The sequence below is a fragment of the Excalfactoria chinensis genome, chromosome 4 (genome assembly GCF_039878825.1).
Source record: "Excalfactoria chinensis isolate bCotChi1 chromosome 4, bCotChi1.hap2, whole genome shotgun sequence".
Lineage (NCBI taxonomy): Eukaryota > Metazoa > Chordata > Aves > Galliformes > Phasianidae > Excalfactoria > Excalfactoria chinensis.
In genome coordinates this window covers 76891132-76908578 of record NC_092828.1, presented here as the reverse complement: position 1 = coordinate 76908578, position 17447 = coordinate 76891132, and the positions used below count along the sequence as shown (strand labels likewise).

The window sequence follows — 17447 nt, the reverse complement described above, 5'->3', positions numbered from 1 at the left end:
TGTGAGAAAGCGCTCTAAAACAGTTTTATTGGAATGATACAGGAATGGTTAGTAATGCAGGTTAAGTCCTCATTGCCTGCCATCTACATCGTAAAACAGAACATGAGACACGAACAAATTCAGTTCTTGTGCCCGTCGTTAACTCAGGTACGTGAACAAGAAAAACGGCAACACGTTCCTGGCACTCCCAAATTCAAACATGATGTCCGCATCAAAACTGCCACACACGGTCCCACAACAAAGATACTGCAGGCATTTTGCAGTATGCGTTGGTGCCTTGTTCCCTGGACAAAGAAGTGATTCAGCCTGTCTCAACAGAGCTTTCTTAGGAATGCTGATACAGTTTGAATGCTACCATATGGCAGGGATGGGGGACCAGACGAGGAAAGTGAGTTCACTTTTTTAACCTGGTAATTCTCTTGACCATCAGAAACAGACTGACCTCATTTCAGAACGTTCTGGGTCGCTGAACTGACAGAATTTGGCAGTGACTTTCAATTACAGCTTCTTCAAAATAATGACTGTAATTCACAACACTTACTTTCCTTACACAGGAAACACAGGAAATTGGAACGAGGATACTGACTTGCGTGTCAAATTCCACTTTCTTCACAAGACTTCACTCAGGATTCTTAAATACCTTCTCAAAAACTTGGCCTTCGGTTTAGACATAGGAAAAGATTACACAGATATGGAGAAAGAAAAATCACCTCCGTTCTGAAAGATGAAATTACAGCGAACAAAAATAAGACGCTGACCTTAAAACAAAACTTTCACACTCAATGGATCTTAAGAGTAAATTTCACAGAAATTCAGTAATTGCTGATAAAGCTTGTGACTAAAGAAAGCACAGATGTGTGTGTGAATTTGGAAGGTAAGGCAGCATTAATCTATCCGTGTGTAATGTGTGTGCTTGCATTTTTAAGCTTCAATCCAACCTTCTGGCTCCCAAATCAGAAAAGATGAAACGTGAAATAAATGTACCTAACTTGGCTCCATGCTACATCCTGCTCTCTGACATCTGTAGCAGCCTCAACGTGATCTCTCCAGAAGCAGAGCTGCTCTCCAACTGCAGCAAGTAGCTGCATTTCTGTTAACAGATGTTGACAAAATCATTGGTTTCAGTGAGTGAACAAAAGCCCCAAAGAACCGTCAGGGAGGGAAGTATTTAATTACTGCACTTTAAACCGTCTTCGTAAGGCTGAGTTTGTACTTCTATCCTGTTCCTAATGGGAGAATTTCAAACCGTAAACCATTCTGTAAAGTCTCTGAAAAGCGCTGCATACATTTCACAGCATAAATGGGAAACAGCCGCATCGCGATGATACACTGCAGTCTTTTGCTGAACTGCACCACCCGTTTCGTCATAAAGCAAAGAAAACCAACGTGTGTGTATGCAGAGCTATTAGAATGATCCTCTAACTACAGCGAGGACTAATTACCTTTCTGTATTTTGATGCTTTGGGGGGATAAGTACATGATGTGGTGCATAATGCATTTTAAATTGCTCACACATTTTTTAAACCTGGTTCTTATCCTTCAGGGCACTTGTAATTATCTGCATTTTTGCAGAGCGTGGCCAAGAAATTCAGGCTATCTCATGAGCACTGGGAGAACAGACAGGTTAATATTGCACGTGGTAAATTCACCAATACAAGACACTTTAATGGGTTCGCAATTCCCGTAATAGCTTGATGATATGGCAACAGCAATGGAAACAAGCTTTCAAACCTTAAAAAAAAAAAATCTTGGATAATTACAATAGTTCCTGCTATTCAAACATGTAACTTGACTCATTTGAAAAAATACTATATGAATCTAACAACTACTTGAACATGCATTAAGACGCCTAATACCATAAGCAGTGTGAACTGGTATTTTTTGTAGAGATATACATTAAAGGCGTTCACCCTTACACAGGTAAGGAAATGCCACTTCTGGCCATTTTGGCTTAATTGCAACATTGCCTGGGAATCAGCATGTATTCCTTTGAGGTGCACCGAATCTTGCACATAAACGTGTAACCAAGTCACGCTTAGGCAGCTGTGTGATGAACCTGCCAACAAAAAGGCTGTCCAGTGCCCTACATCTCTGTGTCAGAAGAGCCCACACAAATCACTTAATGAGAAATACACGACGTATTATTTTTTATCATCTGTACAGTGTGTTACAATACAAATCTTAAATATCCATCCTACAAAAGAACAAACATAACTTTCAACAGTGACTACAATGGTTATAATACACGCCACCACCTACAATTCCATCTGAACCCAGAATTTAAAGACACTGAAAAATGGTGTGTTTCAGTAACATTTTTGAGGCAACTCAGGCACTAAAGCTAGTATCTGACAAGGTTTTAGGTACTGTTGCTTTTCTTATACTTTAAATAGTTGGATTCCTAGGTACAACCACATCTGTATTAAAATAGCTTCTTGGTCTTTACACAAAATGGACAAATCGCCAAGACGGTTTAAACTATGTGAAAACCATTTGTGTCCAATTGCTTCCATTTCCTATGCTTATAACTTTGTAATAGTACACCCCGTGCTTTCTACCTTTGCGTTCACATTTTCATCTTGTGTTGAAGTTTGTGTTATGTACGGTGAATGCTGCAAGCACCAATCAAACGTTAGAAATCACATCTATTCTTCTTGAAGCAGAGACAGTTTTACTATTTTATAAAAAGCTGTGGAAATTCCCTTTACAGAACGTTAAGGCAGTTGAAATTCATGCTTGTTGTTTTGCCAGTGCTTCAGCTTCCTGAAACAGCAGAACAGAAACATATGTATTAGTACATTACAACAGATAACGATGTACACATACCTGTTAGACAGCAACATATGAGATAAAAAAATGCAGTCAGACATGATTAAGAAGTGAACAGCCCTGAACCCAACTGGAAGGATCTCCACTGCCTACAATGACATTAAGTCACGTCAGGCGCTGGCTTCACCTCTAATTCTGACCCAGCTCAAGCAGGACTCGCAAAAAACGTCCTGGTTGCCCCAGTTCCTCAGCTTCCTGCTATGTGTGCACAGAGCAAGACTGACCGTGAACGTTTAAAACGGAAGAAGAACAGATATAATGAGTTATCCCTTGTTTATTGTTAGGGCACAAGAACTACTTTGAGATAAACGACTATCTGAAGAACTACGGACAAATACCAATATCATATATATTGATAAAAAACTCTATATTGGTTAAAGGAGGAAAAAAAAAAAGGGAAAAAAAAAAACTTAACATGTGCATGTCATGTACATAGCAGCAGGATCATTAAAAAACGATAGCCTACATTTTTCACCCTGTTTTTTCGTGAAGTCACCACAGAAGTGAGAGAATGATATCACAGAAGAAATGCAGAAGGATTTTTTTCCCTGAGAGTGGTCTTTGTCTGCCTACTTCTGAGTGAAGATGAATTACCTGCTAGCAGTAACATGGCCTACAGAACGATGAACAGTCGTCATGCTCTCACTTCAGGGTGGAGTGTGCGTTTCATTTTAAGGGAAATCTGCTAAACACAGCCTTTATGTAAGGGAGATGTTTGCTTTGGTGGCTGCACAGAAATACCACAGGACAACAGACTCAACAGTGTCACTGTTAAAATGAGCCAGCATGCTAAACAAATAAATAGAGGAAGGACTGTGGAAGGACTTTCTGAGAAGCCTGTAAGACTCATCAGAGGGGAGACACGGGCAGCGACCGCAGCCTGCAGGACAGCAGCCCCACACTTATCTCCATTATCACACACGGTTGTGCTGGCTCTGCTGGCACACTGCCACACACATCCCGGCACGCTGCTGCCCACCCCGGGCCGTGGGAATGGCCCCACAATGTGTGCCAGCTTTGCTGCCCTGCTCTGCTCCTTGCACACACACCATGGAACAGGGCAGAGCCAGGATGTTAGCGAGCCATGGCACTCGTGGAAGGGCAGCCCATCAGTTTGCAGCACAAAACGCAGGTAAAAAAGACAGGGAAGATTAGGAAGGACAACAAAAGCTGGGGGGAAAAAAAGGATGGTGTAAATTGTCTGGAAGACATGTAGCTCTTTGAATGGAAACAAGAGGTGATGGATCTCTTGGCTTTCTAACAACTCCATTAGGCAGCTGCTGGCAGTACAGAAGTGACACCTGGCCTTTTTTTTTTAGGCAGTGCTAAGCTGGAGGGACTCCGGGTATTTCTCTCATCTCCAGGAACAAACCACCAGGGCTCAGTAAGCAGTTACTTGCATTTCCTGTGCTCACTTCTGAACATCTCTTAATTTTGTTTAGCATTAATGTTGGAACTTGGTATTCAAACACCTTTCCAAATCTCTCTTCATGGCATGTAATGGAGTCTTGCTGCCACGGCCTTCTCTTGCTGGCACACAGGTTGATCCCAGACAACTTTCACTTTATCTAGCAACACAAGGTTTTTAACTACAGTAATAATGTAATACTACGGTATTACAGCCATCCTGTAAATACCAACTGCAGCATCTGCAAATCAGTTCCTCCTCCATGGCACAGGCAGTCAGGTTGATTTGACATAATGTCATTTCCAGATGGATACCAAAAGTCAGAGCAACTGCAAGAAGCACGGGGTACAAAGTCACTTAAGCAAAGGTTATCTTCATCAGCTCATATTGCAAGCTGTAGCAAATAATATGAGAATCCAGCAGTGTACAACTGCATTAATTTTCCTCCTGTTTAAAACTCATCTTTTCCCCCTAGGACAAATCTGAGCAACTAACAGCCACACAGACTGTTTCTGCCAAAACAACAATCTAGCAGGTTAGGTAAGCAGCAGTGTCTGTAACTGCTGTGGAGACAAGTGACCTGATTCGTTATGGCACCAGCTGCATTTCCCGGACCTCAAATGTAAGAGGAAATGCAAAGTCTTTCCTGCACGCCTTCTCTCTCTTTGGTTCTATTTTGCTCACTCTTTAGTGCAACACTGTGCAGATGTTCTGAGAAATAAACAGGATTTAAGCACCCACTGCACTGTGTAAGCTGGCCTTCTGAAGCCAGAAATGCACCATCACAGTACATATCACAGGGTTTGCTCCTGAAACATCATGCAAGGCAGAGCTTTTCCTCACCACACCGCTCATTAGTGGAATTAACCCTAGAAATTAGTTTGGTGCCCCAAACTGTCTCAGTCTGACCTGCAAGTTCTAATGCTTAATACTAACTGATCGTCATCCTCTTTTAAAATTAGGTCTCTGAGTGATGCACACAGTGTGACCTTCAACTCTTACATGAATAAAGTTGAAAGGAAACGGCGTGTTTACCCATTGGAACAAGAAAGCTGGAAGTGACCTGGAGGATCCTGCTGCCCTCCAGTGAAACGTATAAAGCAGGCTTGTCCTATCCTATCAAAATCAAAAGGAGAATTCCAGCCCACTGAATCGGCAAAGCAGCAGCCTGGTTTGTAATTGGCAAGGAAAACAAGGCTTCAGATAACGAGCTGGAGGAAAAACTGTTCTGAAGTAAGCAGTGATTCTGGTTTCATGGTATTTCCTCAAACAAAGCTTCACATGATTTAGGTGTTCATTTGTTTATTTTACATTGAATTAATCCTTTGTTTTTTGGTTGGTTTTGGCTTGTTTGTTTGCTTGTTTGCTTGTTTTGTGGCAGCATCTTTTCACCCAGATTGCATGTGCATTCCTCAGTGCAAACAGTAGCTGTGCAGTTTGGCAAAAAGTCCCACGGTAAGAGACAGTGATACTGCTGCACAACTCTACCAAGCTCTTATTTTGTTTTTTTTCCAAAGCAACAAAAGTTTTTCCATTACGTTGGAAAAGAGCAGGGAAGCTCCATGCTGAGGATACCAAAAGGACACCCTGGAGGTGTTCAAGGCCAGGCTGGATGGGGCCCTGGGCAACCTGATCTAGTAATTGTGGAAGCTTGGTGGCCCTGCCAGGCAGGGGGATTGGAGCTTCATGATCCTTGAGGTCCCTTCCAATGCGGGTCATTCTGTGATTCTGTGATTTGACGTCAGTACTGAACACAGATTTTCTGGCAGAAGGAGGAGAAAGAAGATACCTCCAGAGAACACAGCACTCTCCAAATCAAGCAGCATATAATGACAGTGTTGCTGTGATGTTAAAGCCTGAAAGCCAGTCTGTACACACACTGAATGTCAGTCCAGTATGTAGATCCATTGGGACACCCTCAGAACATGCAAAATATCCTGCCGTGAGCAGAAAAGAACAAAGTATAAAATATAGGTTGTGGTAAATGTACACACCTACCTTTGAACCAGGTGGCGCAGTCAAGCCTAAAAATGCATATACTGCATTGTTCTCTCGAGCTTCGAAGAAAGCTTCATAATCCTTCACAACGGGATTGAGGGGAAAACGAAACAAAGTAATTATTACTTTTCAAAAGTAATCATAGTTCAGTTTGGGGTGTTACCCAACCTGCACTGAGCAAATTGCTTCCTGCGGCCTAATGCAGACCTCAGCGTGTCATCTCCTACCTGTATCACTGGCACTGATGCTGCAGGGTTTGTACTGTCTGAAAAGTGACAGACTGGGAATTTGGGGTTCTGTAGTAACAGATTCTGCTTCAGCCTTTCCCAAAGGGACAACCTCCATAGCTGCTGTCACAGGTCTGTCTCCTCCAGGACCAGGCTAAGCCCACTCTTCATTGGCATCAGAAGTACTGATGCTCATAGCTGCCGCTATTAATTACTCATCAGTAATGACAAATGGGCAGCTATGGACATTAACTCTCATACCTGTCAAAAGTTAAATTTAAACCCATAAATTGAGACTACATCTTTTGTCCCCACATTTCACCTTTAGTGATTAGCCTACACAAATAAATGAAGCCAGGTGAGACTGATGTAAAACCAACTGACTTGCATGCAGACAGACGCTGCTTCAGCACAGGCCCTGTTAGTGCATGTGCCTAGTAAAAAAGCACACGTCCCAGCGCTGTACTGTTTGGCGCTGTGTTAAGAAGTGCATTGCAGTTGCTCTAAATAAGCACGCAGCCACCTCCCAAGAAAATTAAGGTAAAAACAATGAAGCAATCCAAAAGTACCCACGCTTCCTTCTTTGCCTTTCTTCATGTTTGAGATAGAATGCAGTTCTGTGTGGATTACAAACACAGCTCAGTTGTCTGCTAGGTGAGGAAACAGCAAGCAAAAACCCCACACTGTGGCTCAGCAAGAGCTGTTGCCAAACACCAAGCAAAGGAACCCAGAATATTTGTGCAAGCTCACCGCTGTCCAAGTTACCACACACTTCCCTGATTTCCAAAGGCAGCACGTTGAACTATGCCTCGCCTTTTCTCCCTTTCTAACAGAAACAACAGTACTGACTCTCTCCTGCTTTACTGGGGAATGTTTTGCTGCAGGAGTCCTGGCAGAGAATTCCACAGAGAGGCAGCAGCTCAGAGCAGGCTCAGTCATGGGCTGAAGTCAGGCAGAGAGCTGCCATTAAGGGCATGGGGCTCAGCACGCCTGCCTGGTCAAAGCCCGAGAAACAGCAAATGCTGCAGGACCTGCATTGTGCTCAGAGCTGGGCTGCTTCTCACCAGAGGCTGCAAGCTGGAAGAGAGGAACTACAGGGAACAGAGGGTTTGAAAAGCCTAGAGATCAGGGATGTCAAGTTATTGCTCGATTTGTACACACGGCACTCAGGTGCTAGTTTGATAAAAACGTGTACAAGTATGTTACATCCTCCTGAGGCCCTTCTGTCGACAGCACTTGTTATGCGCTGGGGCTGCTTGATAACAAAGCTGTTTATCTTGCCTGTGCATAGTTCAGCAGGCTGCTCTGGAGCATCCACTAGGAAAGGAATGCCTGCGCATAAGGAGCAGGGTTTGTGCCAGCCTGGTGATACACAGCACCTACTACTATAGCCACCCTGCCATGCATGGGCCGGTAAAGGTCAGCTTGCTCATACTGCTGCCAGTTATACTGCATTCGATGAAACAAACAGAGAAGTTCATGCTTGAGGATAGTCAGATAAAGGCATAAGGGTATTCAAATGTGTGTGCACAGAATTCACTTCTGCCTTTCTGAGAGCTAAACTAATAACTCGAAACCAGCTACACAAATTCACTGAACTTCAAAGGTTCAAAGTGACATCAACCAGAATTTTAGGAATGAAATAAGGTTCAGCACTGGCAGATGTGAATGACAGATGCTGCAGCTCAGGACCAGGCAGCAAAATGACTTAGAAGTGAACACGCAGCAGAAAGCAATGCATACTGTGAGCTCTTTTCAGAAGATATTAGGTTTTAAAAATAAAATTAACAGTTAATCTAATAAGCATTCAAGCATGGCCTGCTGAGTAGAAGTGCCGCAGGGCAGCATACTTTTGATCAAGCATTAAAATAATTACAAGGAGGTATTCTATTCTCAACGTGATTTTTAATCTTTCAAAGCATTGGAGAAGTGGACGGTTAACCCGTGACAAGCTGCATTCATTTTGTGCAAGCAGCACAAAACCTCATCCCAAGGATCACAAAACATCCCAAGGATCACAAAACTCGTGTACTGACATGGGATGCATCACCCCATAAGTATTTTGGAGAGGAACAGACTGGAGCTATCTGAAATCTACATGCAAAACCCACGTGGACAGCTCTCTGAACTTGCTGCAGCTCAATGTATCACTACTAGACTTCTGCCAAGTGTTAGATTGGTGAGAATTAAGCACTGCTGATGACAACAGCAGGGCAAGAGCACAGCAGTGAGCACAAGGAGGGGCACCAGAGGCTGTCCCTTACCCCGAGGTAGCGGCTGTCGTTGAAGAGCCGTGGTGGCAGCGGGTTCCCGCTGGCTGGCCGGCTGTCTTCAGGGACGTTCTCCCGCATCCACTTCCGATTCTCCTCGTTGGCAGCGATATCCTTTTCCTCAAATTCTATTTTGTTGGCTTCCAGGAAGCCTAGAACATCTTGTTGTTGCTTTTTGATCTGTCACAAAGAAAGGAAGGGAGGAAGAGTAAAATCAGTCAAGTGATTTCTGCTGCTGATTATGCAGTACCTGGGTTCGACACAAGAAAGAGGGAGTGCAAAACAGATCGAAAATGAAAACTGTGCAAAAATTCTTAGGAAAAAAAAAAAAAAAAAAATTAAAGGTTTCTTTTCATTACTTCTCAACATCAGCAAAATTCAGAGAGTGGGTTTCTTTACAAGCAGTCCCTCAGCTTGGCTCCTGTATAACCAAACAGGCTGGAGTACAAAGGCTGCCTCTATACACACGAGTGCTGCCAATGTTAAGTTTCCACCACACCAAAGGTGCAAGCAGTCCCTGTGCAGCCTGGCAGCTAACTCAGGAATACTGCAGAACAGGAGCAGTGAAATTTGCTGGAGGGATATGCCAGGTGCAGCCTGCACCCTCCATGCCCCCAGCCCACATATGAACTTCCTGACAGAGATCTCATCCCATCCCCATTAACAGAGAGATCCCAGCGCAGCTCTGGCTCACATTTCTCTAGTCAGAAGGCCTCTCCTGCAATGCTCCAACACAGAGAGTTCTGACCCTGCATTCTGGCCAGAGAGCCCACATGGATGTAGTAGAACCTCAGCAAAAAGCAGGATTTCTGCAGCAAAGGCTGTGCTGGCTATTTACAGGAGAAGTGTTTTTTATTACTGTCATGCTTGAATTATTAACTTCCTGATGCAGAGATGTTCTGTTGTGCTCTGTTCTTCCTCTACATGACTTTACCACCAAAAAGGAAATTATAACCATGTGCATCCTGGCAAACAATGAAAAAATAAGGATTAATGGGAAATCTGTACCCTTCACATTTCACCCTTCACTGCAAACAGAGCTTTATCCCAGCACGGCCCCTGGGCAGCACCCCACACTGATGCTGTGCCACTGCCAGCTCTGGCCACCAGCTGCTCTGCATCCTGCATATGGGAGATGGCTGCAGGGAGGGAGCAGCACGCAGGAGCAGAACCCTGCGACCCCTAAGAGGATGCACAGTGGCACTGCTTGGCATCCAGCATCCCTTTCTATGTACTTCTTCAGCAGAGTGATGACTCATCCTGCAAGAGCCCACACAGCTCCTCCCAGAGGGGTCAGTGCACCCAATGTGAGTGCAGACCCTCAAGCAACATAGTTGTGCGTTAGCAAATTTTCATCATGGCTAAAAATAAATAAAATGGACAAGTTAATACAGCCCCAAGGAGGTCATTCATGTTACAGGCGATATTTAAGAACATTTCTCAGCACACACAGATTTACTGGTAAGAGATTTCCTCATTTGCCTTTAATAACAAGGGTCATAGCAGGGGGGAGCCGTCAGGGAAAGTTTTCCTCCATCATGTTACAAAGGTCAAAGAAAAAAGAGCCAGCACTTCCTCCATAAACTCTTCTACAGGACTAGAATATGGGAAAGGTCTCTGTAATTGTAAACTGCTCTGCCAGTACTCAGTTTTTAAGGCCACATGCTGACCTGGGAATAAATGGAGGGTTTTTTTCTCCCTAATTACATTTCAATTAACCATTTCCCACCAGTTGTGTATTACAGATCCAGCCAACTCTCATTACTCTCAGTTCCTTCACTTGTGAACTATCTACCTCTGTTCATCCCCTGGCTTTGTGCTGCTCTGGAAGGCTCGGGGCTGTTTCCAGCCACAGGTAGCACAGCAGGGCCCAAGCTTAGGGCTTAGAAGACTGCTCAGCAGGTGACCCTCCCTGCTGGTCTGAGAGCAGCTAGTGGAGCTGGCTGTGCATTTATTCTGCTAGTAGCACTGTGCGGGAGGCAAGGGCAGCATTTTGGTCACTGCCCATCTATGGGCAAAGGAGACAATTCTCTGTCCACAGCAGTGGGAATGCCCTGAAAAGAATGAACTAGTGCTGACGCACATGGAAACCCTCTTCTTTTGGCTGAGGAAATGAGTTAGAAGATTCACAGGACATCCCCCTCCTGGCTCCTCAGACACAAGGAACACAGAACATTGAATGCTCCAGAAACACAGCATCCATGGCTGCCAGAGTGCATTATTTACTGCGATTTTATTTAGAAAACCACTATTAATCTCAGGCATCGGAGAACCACTGGGAGGAAAGCGCCTGAAATAGAGCAGCAGGCGCCTGCTGCCGCTCTGGGGTGCTTTGTCTTACTCAGATGGGCACAGTGCTGAGGACAGAAGCCCAGAGATGGTTCCTGCTGCCCAAGTTTGGGAAGGAGTGTGGAGCTGTGGGAGCACAGGCACCCTCTTCAGCAGTTACAAGCCAGCCATGAATTATCAGCCTTTCAGCAGAGAACACATATAGAAATACATCATGAAAACGAGCAGCTTAGGACTATGATCAAGTACTGTCCTTCCTGGGGATGCTCACCAGAAGTGAATGTTGCTGTTCCAGGGTCCAGCTTGCAGCAGCAGATGCCGTCAGTAACACAGACATCAAGCTGCTGGGAGTGGAGGTGGGTGATGCTGCCCAACAAATGGCAGTCCATCAAAGTGGAACTTGAACTCCAAAATGGGCAACACTTCCCACAAATGCTGCGACACTTCAGTCTCAAAATAATTTTGTTTCTTCCCATGTTTTGCTCACTCACATGCACACACACACAAAATGTAACTAAACAATAATAAACAGAAAGGAGACAAGGAGACCGAGGACAAAGCTGGCTTAAGTCTTCAAGAGGCCTGTGGCATTACTGCTGCGCTTCAAGCCAAACTCCATTTTCTTCCAGCTTCTCAGCTCAGCTACCAAGCTGGTATCCAGCTCTCTCTCACCGTGGCTGACCAAGGCACATATTGATTCGTGATTCAAGGCTATCTGGTTATTTTGACAAACACTTCCAAATATAGTAAAAATATGTCTCCATTATTTTAGTTCACTTTCAAGGAAATGATTTCACCTAAAACAATTTGTCCAGATCAGCAGACTTCTGACAGCACTGAGCTAAGATGTTAACAAGCTGCCCATATAAGTTCTTCGACTAAAGCAACCGCAACATCTGCAACAGCAGAAGGAAAATGGAAGAATCCGACATGAACGTGACCAGGATTGCTGGAAGTTTCTTTCTGCAGGTCCTGCAGGAGCGCAGGGCAATGCTTGAGGACCTCGGGCTCCAAACACAAGGTTGACCAGCACCAACCCACTGCAAGGAAACTGCTGTTTGAAACACATCACTGCAAAGAGCTTCAAAGAAATGTCTTATTTGGTATACAGAAGCATACAAAACAGTCTTGTTTGCACTGCTGGCCAAGAAGGGTTTTGCTTTTAAGTCTTGCTATTTCTTCAGTTTATAAATAAACTCCCCGCTGGACAATAGATGTGTTTTGGAAATCTATTTCTGGAGCACAGGAACCCAAAGTAAGCTGACAGTCTGAGTGCTGCTGGTCCGGCCCCAAGCTGACCTTCCTGCTGCTGCTGGCTCTGCTCCGGCTCTGCCGCTCTGGCATGAGACGTTCCTGCTGCTTGGGCAGGCATGGATCCCCACTTCCAGGCAGATATACATATATATCCATGCATACACATATATGTATCTACATGTATGTTTTGCAAAGTTACTTTCAGACTGGCTCTAATGCTATTGTGAGGGTTTAAAGGAATTTACAAGTTTTCTTACAAAGTTCTCAGCCATGGTTCTGTCATCAGTTCCAGCCCCAACCTGCACTGCCCCCTCCGCCTCTCAGCTGCTTCGCTGTTTCATTTCATTTCCAAACCAGCACCAGGACACCAGAGAACAAAGACACTGCAGTGAAATGAGATCTTGCACAATTCTCATTTTAGCTTAAAGATAAAAACCACTTGAAAAGGTTTTTACTGTTTCCAATTCCAGCCTTTGGGGTTTCACCAGAATTTGAGATAAGAAAAAGCAGTCAAATCTTGGAAGGGTTTGCATTTCAAGGCACTGCTGGTTTTAAACAAGCTGCTTAATCACTGGGGGGCCACTCCGTATATCATACAGGATATCTGTTTGTACAGAGAGGTGAGAAGTTCAGTCCCCAGGTGACATTCCTGTGTGCAGTCAGACCCAGCCACTGGATCTTCAAACTGCCCATTCAAACTGGTGCATTTTGAAGATGAAATTCCAATTCAGCTGTGACCAGGAAAAGCACAGCAATGAGAGCCTTCAGCAGAAAGAAGACCTTTCCTCTATCTCAGCCAAGGAAGCAGCACCCAGCAGAATGCTCCTGCTTGGCCTTCCAGTTTCACCTTCCCATACAACACACCTGGCAGGAGCCAACCAGCAGGCAGCTCACCCAAACATTTAAATGCCAGGGATTCCTGGAGACTTGCTGTCCACCCCAGGACTCTGCAGCAGGACTCTTTCCACAGACAGAATGCTTCTGATGAGGCTCCTTCCTGGACTCCACGAAGTGCTGATATTCTGAAGGACCCAGGGGTCTGTGTAAAGCTTTTGCTGTTTCCTTTTCTTCATTCACAGGAACAAGCCAGTTGTTCTTTCCCCTTATTAGCTACAAATCAGAGGTGCCAGCTGCGATGACGCTGGTGGCCGCCACTGTCATCAGCTGTGGTGAGAGGATTGAACACTGCAGTCCCCTACAGCCCAGTAGTGCTTGATGAGAGCTTTGCAGGATGTCTCTGAAGTGTTTCCCAGTGGTTTGTGTCACTCTTTTACTTCTCTCTGCCTGGTAGAACACTCACCTATTTTTAGGTCTGGGCAATTATCATTACAGAACTCAAACCACTGCTTTGCTCTGACTATTTTAAGCCAAACATGACACGTAGCAATGCCATCATTATGTGTTCCAATGCTCAGTTACTGGTCTGTAAGGAAGAAAGCTGTGGGCAAACACAGCAAAACCACCACGAACTTACATGACCTAAACCAAACACAGCAGGCTGGAAGAGCTCACACTGTACTTGCACTTCTTTTTTCTTTTCTTTTTTTAATTCTTTTTTTTCCTCCCAAGTGAGGCAGCATCCAGATGGGCTCCACATGTACTTACTGTCTCATGCTGGGAAAGCCCAGGGCATATCAGCTCATGTCCAGCACAGCTACTGCTGCAGAGCTGCCTTCGTGTGGTTTGTCCCAGCAACTCAGGAGCCTCCTGTATGGATGCTGCTCTCCCCATCAGCCACTTTAACGCTAGCCCAGAGCTTGGCTGCAGCTCACCTCTGGGCTCCTGCTTCTCCCCTGTGGCTCTGGAGGACACCAGATAAAAGGAGGAAAAAGTCCAGGACTGAAAAGATGCAAAACCACCCCTCAGTGCAGGGCTGAGGGAAAAGTCTGGGCTAGTGAAACATTTCTGCAACATAACCTAAAGGTTGCATCACATCTGGAAGCACACAGTCTGCTTGCACAGGGTATGATCCAGGCATACGGTACCATGCTACACAGCTGGTTGGCCTCTACAAGCCAAGAATACAACTTGAACAAGGAGCAAAGTCCTTGCTTCCCAAAGCAAGATAATGACTTTCTCCAGAAACTATAGAAAATTATGTAAGCGGAAAAGCTGAATCATGAGAACAAAAATAAAAGCTTCTTTTATGGATTATAATGCCATTTTGAGTGCACTCGTTCAATAACCCCATGCCTAAAAATCTGCTAAATCCCACAGCAACAAAACCCAAATCAAAAGGCTCCAGTGCATCTGACAGCTTTATTCTTCTCAGCAGAGCGAGATACCAACACTAGCATCACCTCTGTGTCATGGAGTCCTGGAGACTGGGATTCCCAATAGGGCCTAAGGCACCTTGAGACACACTGGATTTTATTCACCCTTTGATGCAAAGTGCTGAGATCATGAAGCCCAGCGCAGGAGCCTGGCTGGAGCACATTAAGCAGCCCTTAACTGTGCCACGGGCAGCTGACAGAAGTGAAGCTGGAAGATGGGTGCTTTTGTCAGTGTTGTGTGGTATCTGCAGTCAAAATCTTCACCAGATCTTGCCTGACCAATCTGGTGGCCTTCTATGATGGAGAGACAGCTTCGGTGGATGGGCAAAGGATGTCATCTACCTGAACTTCTGCAAAGCCTTTGACATGGTCCCTTGCCACATCCTTCTCTCTAAAGTGGGGAGATGTGGATTTGAAGGATGGACTGTATGATGCATTAGGAATTGGCTGGCTGGACGCAGCCAAAGGGTTGTGATTAATGGTTCTGTGTCAGTGTGGAGGTCGGTCATGAGCAGTGTCCCTCATGGATCAGTCTTGGGACCGGTGCTCTTCCACATCTTCATCAATGACAGATGATGGCACTGAGTGCACCCTCAGCAAGTTTGTGGATGATACCAAGCTGAGTGGTGCTGTCGATACACTGGAAGGAAGGGAAGCCTCCAGAGGGACCTGGACAGGCTGGAGAAGTGGGCCTGTGTTAACCTAATGAGGTTCAATAAGGCCAAGTGCAGGGTGTTACACTTGGATCGGGGCAACCCCAGGTATTTATATGAACTGAGGGAAGATCTCCTTGAGAGCTGTCCTGCAGAGAGGGACCTGGGGGTCCTGGTGGACGAGAAGCTGGATATGAGCCAGCAGTGTGTGCTTGCAGCCTGGAAGGCCAACTGTGTTCTGGGCTGCATTAAAAAAGGGGTGGCCATCAGGGAGAGGGAGGTGATTGTCCCCCTCTACTTGGCACTTCTGAGGCCCCATCTGGAGTACTGCATCCAGGCCTGGGGCTCTCGATACAGGAAGGACAGGGAGCTCCTGGAGTGGGTCCAGAGGAAGGCCACTAAGATGATCAGAGGGCTGGAGCACCTCTCCTGTGAGGAAAGGTTGAGGGAACTGGGCTTGTTTAGCTCAGAGAAGGCTCCAGGGAGACCTCATTGCGGTGTTCCATTACTTGAAGGGAGTGTTTAAACAGGAAGGGGAACATCTGTTTACAAGGATGGATAGTGATAGTGACAAGGGAAAATGGTTTTAAACCAAGACAGGTGAAGTTTCACTTAGGAGAACGTTTTTCACACAGAGGGTGGTAGCACACTGGAACAGGTCATGGATGCCCCATCCCTGGATGCATTCAAGGCCAGGCTGGATGTGGCTCTGGGCAGCCTGGTCTGGTGGTTGGTGGCCCTGCATCTGGCAGGGGGGCTGAAACTAGATGGTCATTGTGGTCCTTTTCAACCCAGGCCATTCTATGGTTCTATGATTCTATGAAAACCTTCAGACCCAAATGGCATCATTCCTTTCATTTAAATGCACACAAGATTTGAGCATCGCACTGCATCAGGATTTCCAAATGTCACTATTTTTGTATCAGACAGAAAACAGACAGTTCTACTACCACATTCTAATAACAAAGACCCTAAAATGCCATAAGCACATCGGCATCACGTCAGAGATCTGCTTGGCTCCCTTCCTCCAGCAGTGGCCCACAGCAGATTCCTCCATCCGTTACTTAGATGCAAGGAGAAGTAACATTTCCTTATTTATATCTCCTCAGCTACTAGCAAGCTGCTGCAGAAGCACTGCCTAGTGAAGCCTCAATTACTTCATAATGTGTTTTAAGCTTGCTTTCTGTGAAGGCACCTTATGGATTAATATATTAGCACATTTTGCATGAAATTCTGTTCTTAACAAATAATATTCAAGCACTTGGAGAGCAGGCACAGAATTAATTTGTCCTTTTATGCCTGCTTTTCAAAGGGCTGTTGTGTTACTGCTGCATTTCTGACACACAGAACATCCCATCATCAGAAAGGCCTGAAGACAATTTATGAAGTACCATTTAATAAACTTTAGATTTTGCTCCCGGACATGAAAATGATCTCTGCCGAGAAAAACCCAACCCTTTTCCTCCTCAAGCCACCAAATTCAGAAGCAAATCTTGCTCTTCTTTCTTGGCTCCAAGGAAAAGAAGGATGACACTGTGCATACTCCTTCTACTCTCCCCTCACTTGTCACCCCACAGGGTTTACTGGCCACTAGCCTCACGTTCCCTGTCCTGCCACAGCCCATCACTTGCTTTCCATGCAGCTATTCATCCTGTAAAGGCCTTAAAGAGTCACAACTGCCAAATTGGAGCAATGCAAAAGTCAGGATGCCAGACACTCTTTCCCTACAGAAGCCACAGCCTGTTAAAATACTACAAGAAAAACATTACTCCAAGGTTTTACTGCAAATATGGATTAGGTTATTGTGTTACATTTCTCTCATGGGTTTCACTTTTTTTTTTTTTAATGGAAAAGTTTTCCCTAGTTAAAGGCTGGGCAGCTACAGGTAACACACTCCTGAGGAAGGAGCTGAAAGCAGAATTAGTTTACTGGTATGATCAGAGATGCTCGCTCCATTTTCAGAAAAGAAGGAGGGATGCAGCAGATGCATTAGGACAGCAGAGCACTGGGAGTCTAGGTTTCTAGTATTAGAAGAGGCCCCAAGCCCCAGTGAGTACATGATGTTAGAAAGCCTGTCAGCCTGAGAAGAGAAAGACAGTGATGTGCAAATGAAGCTGAATATTGTATGAGGCAGCTCTCACCTGGAAAGGTGTCAGACTTGCACTTCACTCAAAAAGATCTGGAAAACGGGGGATGCCCCAGCATTGCTCAAGTCCCCTGCTCAGCATGGCGTGCCCAGTGAGTTC

General features: G+C 45.2%; 1 protein-coding gene across 1 annotated transcript in view; it reads right to left on the bottom strand.

The window, feature by feature from the left end:
* SH3BGRL (SH3 domain binding glutamate rich protein like) overlaps positions 1–17447 on the bottom strand; it is a 30976-nt gene continuing 13529 nt past the window's right edge. The window contains exons 2-4 of the mRNA XM_072335898.1: positions 8727–8912; positions 6236–6316; positions 1–2763 (exon numbers count right to left, since the gene is read on the bottom strand). Coding sequence (XP_072191999.1) covers positions 2731–2763; positions 6236–6316; positions 8727–8912 — 300 coding nt within the window. The 3' untranslated portion in view covers positions 1–2730. The remainder of the gene's footprint in view (positions 2764–6235; positions 6317–8726; positions 8913–17447) is intronic.